At 43.3% G+C, this 22,310-nt stretch overlaps 1 protein-coding gene across 1 annotated transcript in view; it reads right to left on the bottom strand.

Moving 5' to 3' along the window:
* LOC124018643 (ATP-binding cassette sub-family C member 12-like) overlaps nt 1-22,310 on the bottom strand; it is a 159,864-nt gene that overhangs the window by 58,091 nt on the left and 79,463 nt on the right. The window contains 12 exon segments of the mRNA XM_046333982.1: nt 3,128-3,252; nt 3,442-3,513; nt 4,889-4,893; nt 5,084-5,196; nt 5,706-5,728; nt 6,756-6,904; nt 10,440-10,587; nt 12,677-12,850; nt 15,642-15,859; nt 15,862-15,877; nt 16,408-16,555; nt 19,126-19,281. Of these exon segments, the coding sequence (XP_046189938.1) occupies nt 3,128-3,252; nt 3,442-3,513; nt 4,889-4,893; nt 5,084-5,196; nt 5,706-5,728; nt 6,756-6,904; nt 10,440-10,587; nt 12,677-12,850; nt 15,642-15,859; nt 15,862-15,877; nt 16,408-16,555; nt 19,126-19,281 (1,347 nt within the window).

The raw sequence follows: 22,310 nt of genomic DNA, 5'->3' as shown, positions 1-22,310 counted from the left end.
CAGTAACATTACCTGGCCAGGTAAAGTAAAGGAGAACAGAACATAGTAACATTGCCTGGCCAGGTAAAGTAAAGGAGAACAGACCACAGTAACATTACCTGGCCAGGTAAAGGAGAACAGACCACAGTAACATTACCTGACCAGGTAAAGTAAAGGAGAACAGTAACAGTAACATTACCTGGTCAGGTAAAGTAAAGGAGAACAGACCACAGTAACATTACCTGACCAGGTAAAGTAAAGGAGAACAGACCACAGTAACATTACCTGGCCAGGTAAAGTAAAGGAGAACAGACCACAGTAACATTACCTGACCAGGTAAAGTAAAGGAGAACAGACCACAGTAACATTACCTGGCCAGGTAAAGTAAAGGAGAACAGTAACAGTAACATTACCTGGCCAGGTAAAGTAAAGGAGAACAGACCACAGTAACATTACCTGGCCAGGTAAAGTAAAGGAGAACAGTAACAGTAACATTACCTGGCCAGGTAAAGTAAAGGAGAACAGACCACAGTAACATTACCTGGCCATGTAAAGTAAAGGAGAACAGACCACAGTAACATTACCTGACCAGGTAAAGTAAAGGAGAACAGTAGACCACAGTAACATTACCTGACCAGGTAAAGTAAAGGAGAACAGACCACAGTAACATTACCTGACCAGGTAAAGTAAAGGAGAACAGACCACAGTAACATTACCTGACCAGGTAAAGTAAAGGAGAACAGACCATAGTAACATTACCTGACCAGGTAAAGTAAAGGAGAACAGTAACATTACCTGGCCAGGTAAAGTAAAGGAGAACAGACCATAGTAACATTACCTGACCAGGTAAAGTAAAGGAGAACAGACCACAGTAACATTACCTGACCAGGTAAAGTAAAGGAGAACAGACCACAGTAACATTACCTGACCAGGTAAAGGAGAACAGACCACAGTAACATTACCTGGCCAGGTAAAGTAAAGGAGAACAGTAACAGTAACATTACCTGGCCAGGTAAAGTAAAGGAGAACAGACCACAGTAACATTACCTGGCCAGGTAAAGTAAAGGAGAACAGACCACAGTAACATTACCTGACCAGGTAAAGTAAAGGAGAACAGAACAGTAACATTACCTGGCCAGGTAAAGGAGAACAGACCACAGTAACATTACCTGGCCAGGTAAAGTAAAGGAGAACAGACCAGTAACATTACCTGGCCAGGTAAAGTAAAGGAGAACAGAACAGTAACATTACCTGGCCAGGTAAAGTAAAGGAGAACAGTAACAGTAACATTACCTGGCCAGGTAAAGTAAAGGAGAACAGACCACAGTAACATTACCTGGCCAGGTAAAGTAAAGGAGAACAGACCACAGTAACATTACCTGGCCAGGTAAAGTAAAGGAGAACAGACCACAGTAACATTACCTGGCCAGGTAAAGTAAAGGAGAACAGACCACAGTAACATTACCTGGCCAGGTAAAGTAAAGGAGAACAGACCATAGTAACATTACCTGGCCAGGTAAAGTAAAGGAGAACAGACCACAGTAACATTACCTGGCCAGGTAAAGTAAAGGAGAACAGACCATAGTAACATTGCCTGGCCAGGTAAAGTAAAGGAGAACAGACCACAGTAACATTACCTGGCCAGGTAAAGGAGAACAGACCACAGTAACATTACCTGACCAGGTAAAGTAAAGGAGAACAGTAACAGTAACATTACCTGGCCAGGTAAAGTAAAGGAGAACAGACCACAGTAACATTACCTGACCAGGTAAAGTAAAGGAGAACAGACCACAGTAACATTACCTGACCAGGTAAAGTAAAGGAGAACAGACCACAGTAACACTACCTGACCAGGTAAAGTAAAGGAGAACAGTAACAGTAACATTACCTGGCCAGGTAAAGTAAAGGAGAACAGTAACAGTAACATTACCTGGCCAGGTAAAGTAAAGGAGAACAGACCACAGTAACATTACCTGGCCAGGTAAAGTAAAGGAGAACAGACCACAAACATTACCTGGCCAGATAAAGGAGAACAGACCACAGTAACATTACCTGGCCAGGTAAAGTAAAGGAGAACAGAACATAGTAACATTACCTGGCCAGGTAAAGTAAAGGAGAACAGACCACAGTAACAGTAACATTACCTGGCCAGGTAAAGTAAAGGAGAACAGTAACAGTAACATTACCTGGCCAGGTAAAGTAAAGGAGAACAGACCACAGTAACATTACCTGGCCAGGTAAAGTAAAGGAGAACAGTAACAGTAACATTACCTGGCCAGGTAAAGTAAAGGAGAACAGAACACAGTAACATTACCTGACCAGGTAAAGTAAAGGAGAACAGTAACAGTAACATTACCTGGCCAGGTAAAGTAAAGGAGAACAGTAACAGTAACATTACCTGGCCAGGTAAAGTAAAGGAGAACAGACCACAGTAACATTACCTGGCCAGGTAAAGTAAAGGAGAACAGACCACAGTAACATTACCTGGCCAGATAAAGGAGAACAGACCACAGTAACATTACCTGGCCAGGTAAAGTAAAGGAGAACAGTAACAGTAACATTACCTGGCCAGGTAAAGTAAAGGAGAACAGACCACAGTAACATTACCTGACCAGGTAAAGTAAGGAGAACAGACCACAGTAACATTACCTGGCCAGGTAAAGTAAAGAGAACAGTAACAGTAACATTACCTGGCCAGGTAAAGTAAAGGAGAACAGACCACAGTAACATTACCTGGCCAGGTAAAGTAAAGGAGAACAGTAACAGTAACATTACCTGGCCAGGTAAAGTAAAGGAGAACAGACCACAGTAACATTACCTGGCCAGGTAAAGTAAAGGAGAACAGACCACAGTAACATTACCTGACCAGGTAAAGTAAAGGAGAACAGACCACAGTAACATTACCTGACCAGGTAAAGTAAAGGAGAACAGACCACAGTAACATTACCTGACCAGGTAAAGTAAAGGAGAACAGACCACAGTAACATTACCTGACCAGGTAAAGTAAAGGAGAACAGACCATAGTAACATTACCTGACCAGGTAAAGTAAAGGAGAACAGTAACATTACCTGGCCAGGTAAAGTAAAGGAGAACAGACCATAGTAACATTACCTGACCAGGTAAAGTAAAGGAGAACAGTAACACTACCTGGTCTGGTTGAAGGGTTCCCCCATCAAGATATTGTCTTGGACCGTGCCGTGGAAGATCCAGGCCTGCTGGGAAACGTAGGCAAACTCTCCGTCTGCTGTGACTGAACCATTCTGCAGGTGCATCTGGGGAACACGCAACACAAAGCATTACTTCATACACTTTCAGGAAGAATCTTTGGATGAGACCATTCATTTGACCATGTCTGCCCATTTTCAGTCATAGTGATGCATTTATTCCATGTATTGAATGTATTGTTTGTATATGTGAACATTTAACTGATAAATGGTAACAAACACTTTGAAAACAAAAACCTGTTCTAAGATGCTCGATATCAGCGATGTCTTTCCACTTCCCACGTTGCCACAGATACCAAGCAGGTTTCCCTAAAAGGCAAACAGTCATTTACATTTACATTAAAGTCATTTAGCAGACGCTCTTATCCAGAGCGACTTACAAATTGGTGCATTCACCTTATGACAGTCATCAGTAATCAATCACATAACTCCGACCCTGCTTAACCTCACCTAACTCTGACCCCTGCTTACCTCATCTAACTCTGACCCCTGATTAACCTATATTAACTCTGACCCCTGCTTACCTCATCTAACTCTGACCCCTGATTAACCTATATTAACATCTAACCTATATTAACTGACCCCTGCTTACCTCATCTAACTCTGACCCCTGCTTACCTCATCTAACTCTGACCCCTGCTTACCTCATCTAACTCTGACCCATGCTTAACCTATATTAACTCTGACCCCTGCTTAACCTCATCTAAGTCTGACCCCTGCTTACCTCATCTAACTCTGACCCCTGCTTACCTCATCTAACTCCGCCCCTGATTAACCTATATTAACTCTGACCCCTGCTTAACCTCTAACTCCGATCATCTAACTCTGACCCCTGCTTACCTCATCTAACTCCGACCCCTGATTAACCTATATTAACTCTGATCCCCTGCTTCTCCTATATTAACTCTGACCCCTGCTTACCCCTGCTCATCTAACTCTGACCCCTGATTAACCTATATTAACTCTGACCCAGACCCCACTCTGACCCCATTAACTAACTCTGACCCCTGCTTAATCAAAAGACCCTATCTAACCCAGACCCTATATTAACTCTGACCCCTGATCCCATCTCACCCCTGCTTACAAAAGCCCTATTAACCTAACCCAGACCCCATCTCACTCCAATCATAAGCCCTGCTTACCTCATCTAACCAGCACCTACCTAACTCAGGATTAACCTATATGTTTCCAGCTTAACCTATATTAACTCCGACCCCTGCTTAACCTATATTAACTCTGAGTCCCTGCTTCTGGCCCTGTGGTTCCACTAACTTCCCTCTTACCTCATCTAACTCCGAGGCTGTTGCCTGACCCCTGCTTAACCTATATTAACTCTGTCTGTCCTCATCTAACTCCGCCCGGCCCAGGTGAATGTTGCCTCTCTCCATGACCAGGGCCGAGGCTTAACCTACTCCGACCCCTGCTTACCTCATCTAACCAGGTTACCTCATCTAACTCCGTTCTGTGTCATCTAACTCTGACAGTTTCTCATCTAACTCTGACCCCTGAACCTATATTAACTCTGACCCCTGCACTCCTACATTAACTCACAACTTACCTCATCAACTCTGACCCCTGCTTAACCTATATTAACTCTGACCCCTGCTTAACCTATATTAACTCTGACCCCTGCTTAACCTATATTAACTCTGACCCCTGCTTCTCCTATATTAACGACACACACCTCATCTAACACAGAGAGTGGAACTCACGCAACCGCACTCACATCTCACCCAATACAAAGCCCTATCTAACAGACCCCACTCACACCACACACAGAGCCCTGGATCACGCACACACACATATCACACAGAAGCCCTGGATCTAACGCACACACACGCACCCAATCATACCCTATCTAACCCCAACCAGCACCTACACAGGTTGAAGGAGATGGACACGGCACACTTGCCCGGTGTGTGAGTCCCGCACACCACCTTCCCTCCCTTCAACCCCCGTACACCTTCAGGCACGGCCCAGGTGAATGTTGCACTCCACCAGGGCAGGAGGACCCGTACATAACCTGGGTTCCCACAGTTTCACACACACACAAGCAGGGACACGCACACACACGCAAACACATCACACCCCCACACCCAGGCACACATGCAGGCACACACACACACATACATAACACACACACACACACACACACACACACACACACACACACACACAAACACACACACACACACACACACACACACACACACACACACACACACACACACACACACACACAGACACACACACACACAGTAAACACACAGAGCTTATCTTCATGCTACAAAGAGACTGATAACAGAAATGCTTAGGACACATGTGCTTCATGATATACAGTAAGAGGATGAAGTTGATGATTGATAATGTTTTAAAGGAGAGGAGGCTCACCTTTAGCCGGGCTAGCGATACCAGTCCCTCGGCTATGGCTTTGACAGAGAAAGGCAGCAACCCCAGGGAGAACCGCATGGAGTTAAAGATGGTGGTAAAGCCTGAAAAACAAGATGGCGATTGTGGTAAAAGCCTGGTAAAAACAAGATGGCGATTAGGTAACAGCCTGGTAAAAACAAGATGGCGATTAGGGTAACAGCCTGGTAAAAACAAGATGACGATTAGGTAACAGCCTGGTAAAAACAAGATGGCGAAGGGTAACAGCCTGGTAAAAACAAGATGGCGATTGTGGTAACAGCCTGGTAAAAACAAGATGGCTATTAGGGTAAACAGCCTGGTAAAAACACAGTAAGAGACATGACTTTACAGTACAGTACACACCACAAGGTGGTTATCTCTCTGAGCTAAAGGCCTTTCATTAGGTACTACTGTATTCATAGCTGACTGTGTTAGCCTGCTGAGCTAAAGGCCATTCATTCGGTACTACTGTATTCATAGCTGACTATGTTAGCCTGCTGAGCTAAAGGCCTTTCATTAGGTACTGGTCATAGCTGACTATGTTAGCCTGCTAAGCTAAAAGCCTTTCATTAGGTACTACTGTACTCAAAGCTGACTGCGGACTGTCTGCTGACTGCAGACTGTAATAATAATAATAATAATATATGCCATTTAGTATCCAAAGACATAATCTACTTCAGTATGATTCCCGGAATCGAACCCACTACATACTATTAGATTAGACTAGGTATTAGGACTAGGTATTAGGACTAGGTATTAGGACTAGTTATTAGGACTAGGTATTAGGACTAGGTATTAGGACTAGGTATTAGGACTAGGTCTAGGTATGAGGACTAGGTATTAGGTCTAGGTATTAGGACTAGGTATTAGGATGAGGCATTAGGACTAGGTATTAGGACTAGGTCTGGGTATTAGGACTAGGTATTAGGACTAGGAATTAGGACTAGGTATTAGGACTAGGTATTAGGACTAGGTATTAGGACTAGGTCTGGGTATTAGGACTAGGTATTAGGACTAGGCATTAGGACTAGGTATTAGGACTAGGTATTAGGACTAGGTATTAGGACTAGGTATTAGGACTAGGTATTAAGACTAGGTACTAGGACTAGGCATTCGGACTAGGCATTAGGTATACTACTCACTTCCGAGGAGCTGAGGGGCAGGCCCAGCAGGGTGTGGACTACGAAGGTGAGGATGGTTGCCAGGGTGGGGATGATGGTTGTGATGGAGGAGTTGATACTCTGGATGTAGCCAGCCATCTCCAGCAGCTGCTTCTCATTGTTCCTGATGTCTGATGGGGAAACACAGGACGGCTGTTATAATCTCCACCCGGCACAGCCAGAAGAGGACTGGCCACCCCACATATGCTCTCTCTAATTCTCTCTTTCTTTCTCTCTCTCTCTCTCTCTGAGGACCTGAGCCCAAGGACCGTGCCCCAGGACGACCTGACATGATGACTCCTTGCTGTCCCCAGTCCACCTGACTGTGCTGCTGCTCCAGTTTCAACTGTTCTGCCTTGTTATTATTCGACCATGCTGGTCATTTATGAACATTTGAACAACTTGGCCATGTTCTGTTATAATTTCCACCCGGCACAGCCAGAAGAGGACTGGCCACCCCACATAGCCTGGTTCCTCTCTAGGTTTCTTCCTAGGTTTTGGCCTTTCTAGGGAGTTTTTCCTAGCCACCGTGCTTCTACACCTGCATTGCTTGCTGTTTGGGGTTTTAGGCTGGGTTTCTGTACAGCACTTTGAGATATCAGCTGATGTACGAAGGGCTATATGAATAAAATTTGATTGATTGATTGACTGATTGGCAGATGTGGAATGTGTCCAAAATGGATCCCTATTCCCTTTATATGGCACTATATCCAGACACACTGTATACACTGTAAACAACGCTCTAGTAAAGATTTATACCAGATGTTCTAGAACTATAATAATATACTAGTATGTAAAGTGACTCTAGAACTCTAATAATATATTAGTATCTACAGTGACTCTAGAACTCTAATAATATACTAGTATGTCCAGTGACTATGGAACTCTTATACTATAGAACTCTAATAATATACTAGTATGTACAGTGACTATAGAACTCTAATAATATACTAGTATGTACAGTGACTATGGAACTCTTATAATATAGAACTATAATAATATACTAGTATGTACAGTGACTATAGAACTCTAATAATATACTAGTATGTACAGTGACTATGGAACTATAATAATATACTAGTATGTACAGTGACTATGGAACTATAATAATATACTAGTATGTACAGTGACTATAGAACTCTAATAATATACTAGTATGTACAGTTACTACAGAACTATAATAATATACTAGTATGAACAGTAATATAGAACTCTAATATACTAGTATGTACAGTGACTCTAATAATATACTAGTATGCACAGTGACTATGGAACTCTAATAATATAGAACTCTAATAATATGACTAGAACTATGTACAGTGACTATGGAACTCTAATACTATAGAACTCTAATAGAACTAATATACTAGTATGTACAGTGACTAGTGGAACTATAATAATATACTAGTATGTACAGTGACTATAGAACTCTAATAATATACTAGTATGTACAGTGACTATAGAACTCTAATAATATACTAGTATGTACAGTGACTATAGAACTAATAATAATAATAACTATAGAACTCTAATAATATACTAGTATGTACAGTGAACTATGGAACTCTAATAATATACTAGTATGTACAGTGACTATAGAACTCTAATAATATACTAGTATGTACAGTGACTATAGAACTCTAATAATATACTAATAATATAGAACTCTAATAATATACTAGAACTCTAATAATATAGAACTCTAATAATATACTAGTATGTAAAGTGAGCTAATAATTTAGAACTCTAATAATATAGAACTAGTATGTACAGTGACTATGAAACTCTAATAATATAGAACTCTAATAATATACTAGTATGTACAGTGACTATGGAACTCTAATAATATACTAGAACAGTCTAATAATATACTAGTATGTACAGTGACTACAGAACTCTAATAATATACTAGTATGTACAGTGACTATAGAGCTCTAATAATTTACTAGTATGTACAGTGACTATGGAACTCAAATAATATAGAACTCTAATAATATACTAGTATGTACAGTGACTATAGGACTCTAATAATATAGAACTCCAATAATATACTGGTATGTACAGTGACTACAGAACTCTAATAATATACTAGTATGTACAGTGACTATGGAACTCTAATACTATAGAACTCTAATAATATACTAGTATGTACAGTGACTATGGAGCTCTAATACTATAGAACTCTAATAATATAGAACTCTAATAATATACTAGTATGTACAGTGACTATAGAACTAATAATATAGAACTAATAATATACTAGTATGTACAGTGACTATAGAACTCTAATAATATAGAACTCTAATAATATACTAGTATGTACAGTGACTATAGAACTCTAATACTATAGAACTCTAATAATATACTAGTATGTACAGTGACTATAGAATTCTAATACTATAGAACTCTAATAATATACTAGTATGTACAGTGACTATGGAACTCTAATAATATACTAGTATGTACAGTGACTATAGAATTCTAATACTATAGAACTCTAATAATATAGAACTCTAATAATATACTAGTATGTACAGTGACTATAGAATTCTAATAATATAGAACTCTAATAATATACTAGTATGTACAGTGACTATAGAACTAATAATATACTAGTATGTACAGTGACTATGGAACTCTAATACTATAGAACTCTAATAATATACTAGTATGTACAGTGACTATAGAACTCTAATAATATACTAGTATGTACAGTGACTACAGAACTCTAATAATATACTAGTATGTACAGTGACTATGGAACTCTAATACTATAGAACTCTAATAATATACTAGTATGTACAGTGACTATAGAACTCTAATAATATACTAGTATGTACAGTGACTATGGAACTCTAATAATATACTAGTATGTACAGTGACTATAGAATTCTAATACTATAGAACTCTAATAATATAGAACTCTAATATACTAGTATGTACAGTGACTATAGAACTCAAATAATATAGAACTCTAATAATATACTAGTATGTACAGTGACTATAGATGTACAGTGACTATTCTAATAATATAGTATGTACAGTGAACTCTAATAATATACTAGTATGTACAGTGACTATAGAACTCTAATAATATACTAGTATGTACAGTGACTATGGAACTCTAATAATATACTAGTATGTACAGTGACTATAGAATTCTAATACTATAGAACTCTAATAATATACTAGTATGTACAGTGACTATGGAACTCTAATACTATAGAACTCTAATATACTAGTATGTACAGTGACTATAGAACTCTAATAATATACTAGTATGTACAGTGACTATAGAACTCTAATACTATAGAACTCTAATAATATACTAGTATGTACAGTGACTATGGAGCTCTAATACTATAGAACTCTAATAATATAGAACTCTAATAATATACTAGTATGTACAGTGACTATAGAACTCTAATAATATACTAGTATGTACAGTGACTATAGAATTCTAATAATATAGAACTCTAATAATATACTAGTATGTACAGTGCCTGTAGAATGTCTACACACCTTTGAACTAAAAAGGATTCAAAATGGTTTTTTTCATACAGATCTACACGTTACTATATTATCAGGAAATGGTATTTGGCCAATAAACACCTTCAGTATCCTCTTTAGATACCTTCCCTACACCCTGTGGTGACTCTTCCTCACCGGTGATTTTCTTCTCGAAGGAGGTTTCCCAGGCATACATCTTGATGAGTTTGATGCAGGTGAGAACCTCGTTCATGGTGCGGACACGAGTGTCTGTGACGCTCACCGCTTTCCTCCTGAACACTTGGATCAGTCTGGCCATGAAAAACTACAGACGACATAACGACATACTGGTCCCAAGGTAAACTGCAGACAACACAACGACATACTGGTCAGTCTGGCCATGAAAACTACAGACAACACAACGACATACTGGTCAGTCTGGCCCAAGAAAAGACAACACAACAACATACTGGTCAGTCTGGCCCAAGGTAAACTGCAGACAACACACAACGACATACTGGTCAGTCTGGCCCAAGGTAAACTGCAGACAACACAACAACATACTGGTCAGTCTGGCCCATGGTAAAACAGACAACAGAATAGCATACTGGTCAGTCTGGCCCAAGGTAAACTACAGACAACACGACAACATACTGGTCAGTCTGGCCCATGGTAAACAACAGACAACAGAATAGCATACTGGTCAGTCTGGCCCAAGGTAAACTGCAGACAACACAACGACATACTGGTCAGTCTGGCCCATGGTAAACAACAGGCAACAGAATAGCATACTGGTCAGTCTGGCCCAAGGTAAACTACAGACAACACGACAACATACTGGTCAGTCTGGCCCATGGTAAACAACAGACAACAGAATAGCATACTGGTCAGTCTGGCCCAAGGTAAACTACAGACAACACGACAACATACTGGTCAGTCTGGCCCATGGTAAACTACAGACGACACAACAACATACTGGTCAGTCTGGCCCATTGTAAACAACAGACAACAGAATAGCATACTGGTCAGTCACAGAGACTCCTATGAGGGTTAGTTCCTGTATGGGGATGAAGGTGAGGTAGACAGAGACTCCTATGAGGGTTAGTTCCTGTATGGGGATGAAGATGAGGTAGACAGAGTCTCCTATGAGGGTTGGGGTTAGTTCCTGTATGGGGATGAAGGTGAGGTAGACAGAGTCTCCTATGAGGGTTAGTTCCAGTATGGGTTAGTCTCCTATGAGGGTTAGTGGGGATGAAGGTGAGGTAGACAGAGACTCCTATGAGGGTTAGTACCTGTATGGGGATGAAGGTGAGGTAGACAGAGACTCATATGAGGGTTAGTTCCTGTATGGGGATGAAGGTGAGGTAGACAGAGACTCCTATGAGGGTTAGTACCTGTATGGGGATGAAGACGAGGTAGACAGAGACTCCTATGAGGGTTAGTTCCTGTATGGGGATGAAGATGAGGTAGACAGAGACTCCTATGAGGGTTAGTTCCTGTATGGGATGAGACGAGGTAGACAGTGTCTCCTATGAGGGTTAGTACCTGTATGGGGATGAAGGTGAGGTAGACAGAGACTCCTATGAGGGTTAGTACCTGTATGGGGATGAAGACGAGGTAGACAGAGACCCCTATGAGGGTTAGTACCTGTATGGGGATGAAGACGAGGTAGACAGAGACCCCTATGAGGGTTAGTTCCTGTATGGGGATGAAGACGAGGTAGACAGAGACTCCTATGAGGGTTGGGGTTAGTTCCTGTATGGGGATGAAGATGAGGTAGACAGAGACTCCTATGAGGGTTGGGCTTAGTTCCTGTATGGGGATGAAGACGAGGTAGACAGAGTCTCCTATGAGGGTTAGTTCCAGTATGGGGATTACGAGGTAGACAGAGTCTCCTATGAGGGTTAGTACCTGTATGGGGATGAAGGTGAGGTAGACAGAGACTCCTATGAGGGTTAGTTCCTGTATGGGGATGAAGGTGAGGTAGACAGAGACTCCTATGAGGGTTAGTTCCTGTATGGGGATGAAGGTGAGGTAGACAGAGACTCCTATGAGGGTTAGTACCTGTATGGGGATGAAGACGAGGTAGACAGAGACTCCTATGAGGGTTGGGGTTAGTTCCTGTATGGGGATGAAGATGAGGTAGACAGAGACTCCTATGAGGGTTGGGCTTAGTTCCTGTATGGGGATGAAGACGAGGTAGACAGAGTCTCCTATGAGGGTTAGTACCTGTATGGGGATGAAGGTGAGGTAGACAGAGACTCCTATGAGGGTTAGTACCTGTATGGGGATGAAGACGAGGTAGACAGAGACCCCTATGAGGGTTAGTACCTGTATGGGGATGAAGACGAGGTAGACAGAGACCCCTATGAGGGTTACAGGGGAGAAGACCCAGAGACTATGAGGGTTAGTACCTGTATGGGGATGAAGACGAGGTAGACAGAGACCCCTATGAGGGCAGTGTATCCTAGAGTGTAGCAGGCGTAGATCATACAGGCGATCAGTAGCACAGGGATACACAGCAGGAAGGTACCAAACAGCACAGCCTCAAACATCCTGTAGCCATCACTGGTCAGCACGTTGATCATCTGGAGGGAGGAGAGGGGGGAGAGAGAGAGAGAGCGAGGGAGAGAAAGAGAGAGGGGGAGAGAGAAAGAGAGAGAGAGAGAGAGAAAGAGAGCGGGGGAGAGAGAGAGAGAGAGAGAGAGAGAGAGAGAGAGAGAGAGAGAAAGAGAGCGGGGGAGAGAGAAAGAGAGAGGTGAGAGATGAGAGGGAGAGAGAGCGAGGGAGGAGAGGAGAGGGAGAGAGGGAGAGAGAGAGAGAGAGAGAGAGAGAGAGAGAGCGAGGGAGAGAGAGGAGAGAGAAAGAGAGCGGGGAGAGAAAGAGAGAGGTGAGAGATGAGAGGGAGAGAGAGCGAGGGAGGAGAGGAGAGGGAGAGAGGGAGAGAGCGAGAGAGAGAGAGAGAGAGAGAGCAAGAGAGAGAGAGAGCAAGAGAGAGAGAGCGAGAGAGAGAGAGAGAGAGAGAGAGAGAGAGAGAGAGAGAGAGAGAGAGAGAGAGCAAGAGAGAGGAGAGGGAGAGAGCAAGAGAGAGAGAGAGAGAGAGAGAGAGAGAGAGAGAGAGAGAGAGAGAGAGAGAGAGAGAGAGAGAGAGAGAGAGAGAGAGAGCATACGAGCAGGTGAGGATATAAGCTCCTGCATGTTTATCATCCACAACATAACCTTCACTATGTCACCAGGACATATACAGGATACTACCCTCTACAACACTATGTCACCAGGACATATACAGGATACTACCCTCTACAACACTATGTCACCAGGACATATACAGGATACTACCCTCTACAACACTATGTCACCAGGACATATACAGGATACTACCCTCCACAACACTATGTCACCAGGACATATACAGGATACTACCCTCTATAACACTATGTCACCAGGACATATACAGGATACTACCCTCTACAACACTATGTCACCAGGACATATACAGGATACTACCCTCTACAACACTATGTCACCAGGACATATACAGGATACTACCCTCTATAACACTATGTCACCAGAACATATACAGGATACTACCCTCTACAACACTATGTCACCAGGACATATACAGGATACTACCCTCTACAACACTATGTCACCAGGACATATATACAGGATACTACCCTCCACTATGTCACCAGGACATATACAGGATACTACCTCTACAACACTATGTCACCAGGACATATACAGGATACTACCCTCTATAACACTATGTCACCAGGACATATACAGGATACTACCCTCTATAACACTATGTCACCAGAACATATACAGGATACTACCCTCTACAACACTATGTCACCAGGACATATACAGGATACTACCCTCTACAACTCTATGTCACCAGGACATATACAGGATTCTACCCTCTACAACACTATGTCACCAGGACATATACAGGATACTACCCTCTACAACACTATGTCACCAGGACATATACAGGATACTACCCTCTACAACACTATGTCACCAGGACATATACAGGATACTACCCTCTACAACACTATGCCACCAGGACATATACAGGATACTACCCTCCACTATGTCACCAGGACATATACAGGATACTACCCTCTACAACACTATGTCACCAGGACATATACAGGATACTACCCTCAACTAGTCTACCTGCCGTCCCTCCACTCTAACCACTAGTCTACCTGCCGCCCCTCCACTCTAACCACTAGACTACCTACCGTCCCTCCACTCTAACCACTAGTCTACCCTGCCTCCTCCACTCTAACCACTAGTCTACCTGCCGCCCTCCACTCTAACCACTAGTCTACCTGCCGCCCTCCACTCTAACCACTAGTCTACCTGCCGCCCCTCCACTCTAACCACTAGTCTACCTGCCGCCCTCCACTCTAACCACTAGTCTACCCTGCCTCCCTCCACTCTAACCACTAGTCTACCTGCCGTCCCTCCACTCTAACCACTAGGCAACCTGCCTCCTTCACTCTAACCACTAGTCTACCTGCCGTCCCTTCCACTCTAACCACTAGACTACCTACCGTCCCTCCACTCTAACCAATAGTCTACCTGCCGCCCCTCCACTCTAACCACTAGTCTACCTGCCGTCCCCCACTCTAACCACTAGTCTACCCTGCCGCCCTCCACTCGAACCACTAGACTAGCTGCCGTCCCTCCACTCTAACCACTAGTCTACCTGCCGCCCCTCCACTCTAACCACTAGGCTACCTGCTGTCCCTCCACCCTCCACTCTAACCACTAGTCTACCTGCCGTCCCTACACTCTAACCACTAGTCTACCTGCCGTCCCTCCACCCCTCCACTCTAACCACTAGTCTACCCTGCCTCCTCCACTCTAACCACTAGTCTACCTGCCGCCCGTCCACTCTAACCACTAGTCTACCTGAAGATACACATCGTCCTCCACTCTAACCACTAGTCTACCTGCCGCCCGTCCACTCTAACCACTAGACTACCTGCCGCCCTCCACTCTAACCACTAGTCTACCTGCCACCCTCCACTCTAACCACTACGATACCTGCCGTCCCTCCACCCTCCACTCTAACCACTAGTCTACCTGCCGTCCCTCCACCCCTCCACTCTAACCACTAGTCTACCTGCCACCCTCCACTCTAACCACTAGTCTACCTGCCGCCCCTCCACTCTAACCACTAGTCTACCTGCCATCCCCCCACTCTAACCACTAGTCTACCTGCCGCCCGTCCACTCTAACCACTAGTCTACCTGCCGCCCTCTACCCTTCCACTCTAACCACTAGTCTACCTGCCGCCCTCCACCCTCCACTCTAACCACTAGACAGGAGAACATTATAATGGTATCTGTGTGACTGTACCTCTCCCACAGAGAGGTTGCTGACGGATCTGAGAGAGATGATCTTCCGGAAGGCGACGACAGAGAAGGCACTCTTCACCCTGATGGCCGTCCTCAGGTTAACAGCCCACAGTAGAGAGGCAAAGAAGGCTTTGGAGAACTCTGAGATGAACAGAACCACACACAGACCCACACCGTGGAGCAGAGTAGACGACCCAGGGTTTTCTGCATAGTTCAGATCTCATACACCAGAACCGCCTGGAACACACACACACACACACACACACACACACACACACACACACACACACACACACACACACACACACACACACACACACACACACACACACACACACACACACACACACACACACACACACACACACACATACATACACACACACACACACACACATACATACATACATACATACATACATACATACATACATACATACATACATACATACATACATACATACATACATACATACATACATACATACATACATACATACATACATACATACATACATACATACATACATACATACATACACCAACACACACACACACACACACACACACACACACACACACACACACACACACACACACACACACACACACACACACACACACACACACACACACACACACACACACACACACACACACACACACACACACACACACACACACACACACACATTGTTTTTTAAACATCCAATGTTGTGTTAAATGAATCATCTATGCAGGAAATGAATTAATTTGAAATCACAGACCGGTCCGATAAACACAGAGAGCGCGAAGAGGATGGCGACGAGGAAGGCCACCAGTGATCGGGTCCTTTGGAAGCGCATGAAGACTCCACCTAAAGAAGCTTTCTCTAGTCCCACCTTAGCTACCTCTTCCTCCCAAAGCCTCTCAAACCTACAGAGGAAGAAGAGTTTTGTCACAGACAACTCACAGAGCTTTCTCTAGTCCCACCTTAGCTACCTCTTCCTCCCAAAGCCTCTCAAACCTACAGAAGCTTTCTCTAGTCCCACCTTAGCTACCTCTTCCTCCCAAAGCCTCTCAAACCTACAGAGGAAGAAGAGTTTTGTCACAGACAACTCACAGAGCTTTCTCTAGTCCCACCTTAGCTACCTCTTCCTCCCAAAGCCTCTCAAACCTACAGAAGCTTTCTCTAGTCCCACCTTAGCTACCTCTTCCTCCCAAAGCCTCTCGAACCTAAAGAAGGTTTCTCTAGTCCCACCTTAGCTACCTTTTCCTCCCAAAGCCTCTCGAACCTAAAGAAGGTTTCTCTAGTCCCACCTTAGCTACCTCTTCCTCCCAAAGCCTCTCGAACCTAAAGAAGGTTTCTCTAGTCCCACCTTAGCTACCTTTTCCTCCCAAAGCCTCTCGAACCTAAAGAAGGTTTCTCTAGTCCCACCTTAGCTACCTTTTCCTCCCAAAGCCTCTCGAACCTAAAGAAGGTTTCTCTAGTCCCACCTTAGTTACCTCTTCCTCCCAAAGCCTCTCAAAACTACAGAGGAAGAAGAGTTGTCACAGACAACTCACAGAGCTTTCTCTAGTCCCACCATAGCTACCTCTTCCTCCCAAAGCCTCTCAAACCTACAGAGGAAGAAGAGTTTATCAAATGCTGTCCTTTTTTGTCACAGAGCTCAACCAAACACGCTTGCCAAGAACAGGGTGACAGGGGGGGGGCAAATAAACAAACATTTAATTATATATTTTTAATTAGTATTTAAACAGTTTACTTCCCCATTTATGGGCAAATGTGATGTGCTACATCACATGTTTATGATGAGTAACCCTGACGATGTGACTAAACTCTCACAGATATCACCTTTACCTCAGTGGGCTAACCCTGTCTGAAACCTGAAGAGTTGACTATACTCTCACAGATAACAACTTTACCTCAGTGGGCTAACCCTGTCTGAAACCTGAAGAGTTGACTATACTCTCACAGATAACAACTTTACCTCAGTGGGCTAACCCTGTCTGAAACCTGAAGAGTTGACTATACTCTCACAGATAACAACTTTACCTCAGTGGGCTAACCCTGTCTGAAACCCTGACGATGTGACTATACTCTCACAGATAACACCTTTACCTCAGTGGGCTAACACAGTCTTTAGCCATGCTAACCTGTGTTCGATACCCAGTCCATATCACATTCATTGTCATAGACAAACATTTTCCCATTGACAGATAAGTCCAGGGCTTTAGCTCAGTGGGCTAACACGATTCAAAACCCGGTTGGTTATAGATTCATGGTGCGAGTCCCACATTCACAACTAGTCCCACCTTCTCCCATTGACAGACAATGCCTAGGCATTAGCTCAGTGGGCTAACTGGGGTTAACATAATGAGTCCCACTTTCTCCCATTGACAGACAATGCCTAGGCATTAGCTCAGTGGGCTAACTAGGTTAACATAATGAGTCCCACCTCTTCCCATTGACAGACAATGCCTAGGCATTAGCTCAGTGGGCTAACTAGGTTAACATAATGAGTCCCACCTCTTCCCATTGACAGACAATGCCTAGGCATTAGCTCAGTGGGCTAACTAGGGTTAACATAATGAGTCCCACCTCTTCCCATTGACAGACAATGCCTAGGCATTAGCTCAGTGGGCTAACTAGGTTAACATAATGAGTCCCACCTCTTCCCATTGACAGACAATGCCTAGGCATTAGCTCAGTGGGCTAACTAGGGTTAACATAATGAGTCCCACCTCTTCCCATTGACAGACAATGCCTAGGCATTAGCTCAGTGGGCTAACTAGGGTTAACATAATGAGTCCCACCTTTCCCATTGACAGACAATGCCTAGGCATTAGCTCAGTGGGCTAACTGGGGTTAACATAATGAGTCCCACCTCTTCCCATTGACAGACAATGCCTAGGCATTAGCTCAGTGGGCTAATGAGTCCCACCTCTTCCCATTGACAGACAATGCCTAGGCATTAGCTCAGTGGGCTAACTAGGTTAACATAATGAGTCCCCACCTTTTCCCATTGACAGACAATGCCTAGGCATTAGCTCAGTGGGCTAACTAGGTTAACATAATGAGTCCCACCTCTTCCCATTGACAGACAATGCCTAGGCATTAGCTCAGTGGGCTAACTAGGGTTAACATAATGAGTCCCACCTCTTCCCATTGACAGACAATGCCTAGGCATTAGCTCAGTGGGCTAACTAGGGTTAACATAATGAGTCCCACCTCTTCCCATTGACAGACAATGCCTAGGCATTAGCTCAGTGGGCTAACTAGGGTTAACATAATGAGTCCCCACCTTTTCCCATTGACAGACAATGCCTAGGCATTAGCTCAGTGGGCTAACTGGGGTTAACATAATGAGTCCCACCTCTTCCCATTGACAGACAATGCCTAGGCATTAGCTCAGTGGGCTAATGAGTCCCACCTCTTCCCATTGACAGACAATGCCTAGGCATTAGCTCAGTGGGCTAACTAGGGTTAACATAACGAGTCCCACCTCTTCCCATTGGTTTCGGCCCCATCATGAGAAGACAGAGACAAGGAGCTCTTGTCCAGTCGGTTCCTGAACAGGCTCCACATCATGGGAGTCATCCAGGCAAACGAGGTGAAGGAGAAGAAGCCCGCATCGTCCATGGGGTTGGACCTGGACAGAGACAGACAACATCAGGGTGCAACAACTATTATACACACTGTTGTATGAAAAGATCCAATCCCATAGAGGGTTATTATGGGTATTATGGGTTAAGGTTATTATGGGATAGGGGTTATTATGGGTTAGGGGTTAGGGGTATTATGGGTTAGGGGTATTATGGGTTAGGGGTATTATGGGTTAGGGGTTAGGGGTATTATGGGTTAGGTGTTATTATGGGTTAGGGGTATTATGGGTTAGGGGTATTATGGGTTAGGGTTATTATGGGTTAGGGTTATTATGGGTTATGGGTTAGGGTTATTATGGGTTAGGGGTATTATGGGTTAGGTGTTATAATGGGTTAGGGTTAGGGGTATTATGGGGTAGGGTTATTAGGTGTTCGGGTTATTATGGGTTAGGGGTATTATGGGTTAGGGTTATTAGGTGTTCGGGTTATTATGGGTTAGGGGTATTATGGGTTAGGGTTATTAGGTGTTCGGGTATTATGGGTTAGGGTTATTATGGGTTATGGGTTAGGGTTATTATGGGTTAGGGGTATTATGGGTTAGGGTTATTATGGGTTATGGGTTAGGGGTATTATGGGTTAGGGTTATTATGGGTTAGGTGTTATTATGGGTTAGGGGTTAGGGTATTATGGGGTAGGGTTATTATGGGTTATGGGTATTATGGGTTAGGGGTTAGGGGTATTATGGGTTAGGGGTTAGGGGTATTATGGGGTAGGGTTATTATGGGTTAGGTGTTATTATGGGTTAGGGGTATTATGGGTTAGGGGTATTATGGGTTAGGTGTTATTATGGGTTAGGGGTATTATGGGGTAGGGTTATTATGGGTTATGGGTATTATGGGTTAGGGTTAGGGTATTATGGGTTAGGGGTTAGGGGTATTATGGGGTAGGGTTATTATGGGTTAGGTGTTATTATGGGTTAGGGTTAGGGTATTATGGGTTAGGGGTATTATGGGTTATGGGTATTATGGGTTAGGTGTTATTATGGGTTAGGGGTATTATGGGTTAGGGGTAGTATGGGTTAGGGTTAGGGGTATTATGGGTTAGGTGTTATTATGGGTTAGGTGTTATTATGGGTTAGGGGTATTATGGGTTAGGGGTATTATGGGTTAGGTGTTATTATGGGTTAGGGTTAGGGGTATTATGGGTTAGGGTATTATGGGTTAGGGTTATTATGGGTTAGGGGTTAGGGGTATTATGGGTTAGGTTATTATGGGTTAAGGGTATTATGGGTTAGGGGTTATTATGGGTTAGGGTTATTATGGGTTAGGGTTATTATGGGTTAGGGGTATTATGGGTTAGGGTTATTATGGGTTAGGGGTATTATGGGTTAGGGTTATTATGGGTTAGGGGTATTATGGGTTAGGGGTATTATGGGTTAGGGGTATTATGGGTTAGGGTTATTATGGGTTAGGGTTATTATGGGTTAGGGGTGAGGGTTATTATGGGTTAGGGTTATTATGGGTTAGGGGTTAGGGGTATTATGGGTTAGGGGTATTATGGGTTAGGGGTTAGGGTTATTATGGGTTAGGGTTATTATGGGTTAGGGTATTATGGGTTAGGGTTATTATGGGTTAGGGGTTAGGGTTATTATGGGTTAGGGTTATTATGGGTTAGGGGTTAGGGGTATTATGGGTTAGGGGTATTATGGGTTAGGTGTTATTATGGGTTAGGTGTTATTATGGGTTAGGGGTTAGGGGTATTATGGGTTAGGGTTATTATGGGTTAAGGGTATTATGGGTTAGGGGTTATTATGGGTTAGGGGTTATTATGGGTTAGGGTTATTATGGGTTAGGGGTATTATGGGTTAGGGTTATTATGGGTTAGGGGTATTATGGGTTAGGGTTATTATGGGTTAGGGTATTATGGGTTAGGGGTATTATGGGTTAGGGTATTATGGGTTAGGGTTATTATGGGTTAGGGTTATTATGGGTTAGGGGTGAGGGTTATTATGGGTTAGGGTTATTATGGGTTAGGGGTTAGGGGTATTATGGGTTAGGGGTATTATGGGTTAGGGGTTAGGGTTATTATGGGTTAGGGTTATTATGGGTTAGGGTTATTATGGGTTAGGGGTATTATGGGTTAGGGTTATTATGGGTTAGGGTTAGGGTTATTATGGGTTAGGGGTATTATGGATTAGGGGTATTATGGGTTAGGGTTATTATGGGTTAGGGTTATTATGGGTTAGGGGTGAGGGTTATTATGGGTTAGGGTTATTATGGGTTAGGTTATTATGGGTTAGGGTTATTATGGGTTAGGGGTATTATGGGTTAGGGTTATTATGGGTTAGGGGTTAGGGATATTATGGGTTAGGGTTATTATGGGTTAGGGTTATTATGGGTTAGGGGTTAGGGGTATTATGGGTTAGGGTTATTATGGGTTAGGGGTGAGGGTTATTATGGGTTAGGGGTATTATGGGTTAGGGTTATTATGGGTTAGGGTTAGGGATATTATGGGTTAGGGTTATTATGGGTTAGGGTTATTATGGGTTAGGGGTATTATGGGTTAGGGTTATTATGGGTTAGGGGTGAGGGTTATTATGGGTTAGGGCTATTATGGGTTAGGGGTATTATGGGTTAGGGTTATTATGGGTTAGGGGTTAGGGTTATTATGGGTTAGGTTATTATGGGTTAGGGTTATTATGGGTTAGGGTTATTATGGGTTAGGGGTGAGGGTTATTATGGGTTAGGGTTATTATGGGTTAGGGGTTATTATGGGTTAGGGTTATTATGGGTTAGGGGTATTATGGGTTAGGGGTATTATGGGTTAGGGGTTAGGGTTATTATGGGTTAGGGTTATTATGGGTTAGGGTTATTATGGGTTAGGGGGTTAGGGGTATAATGGGTTAGGGTTATTATGGGTTAGGGGTGAGGGTTATTATGGGTTAGGGTTATTATGGGTTAGGTTATTATGGGTTAGGGTTATTATGGGTTAGTGAGGGTTATTATGGGTTAGGTTATTATGGGTTAGGTTATTATGGGTTAGGGGTTATTATGGGTTAGGGTTATTATGGGTTAAAATCAAATCA

The sequence above is a fragment of the Oncorhynchus gorbuscha genome, unplaced genomic scaffold (genome assembly GCF_021184085.1).
Source record: "Oncorhynchus gorbuscha isolate QuinsamMale2020 ecotype Even-year unplaced genomic scaffold, OgorEven_v1.0 Un_scaffold_553, whole genome shotgun sequence".
Classification (NCBI taxonomy): domain Eukaryota; kingdom Metazoa; phylum Chordata; class Actinopteri; order Salmoniformes; family Salmonidae; genus Oncorhynchus; species Oncorhynchus gorbuscha.
The sequence above is the reverse complement of the archived record's forward strand: the minus strand, read 5'-3'. Positions and strand labels throughout refer to the sequence as shown.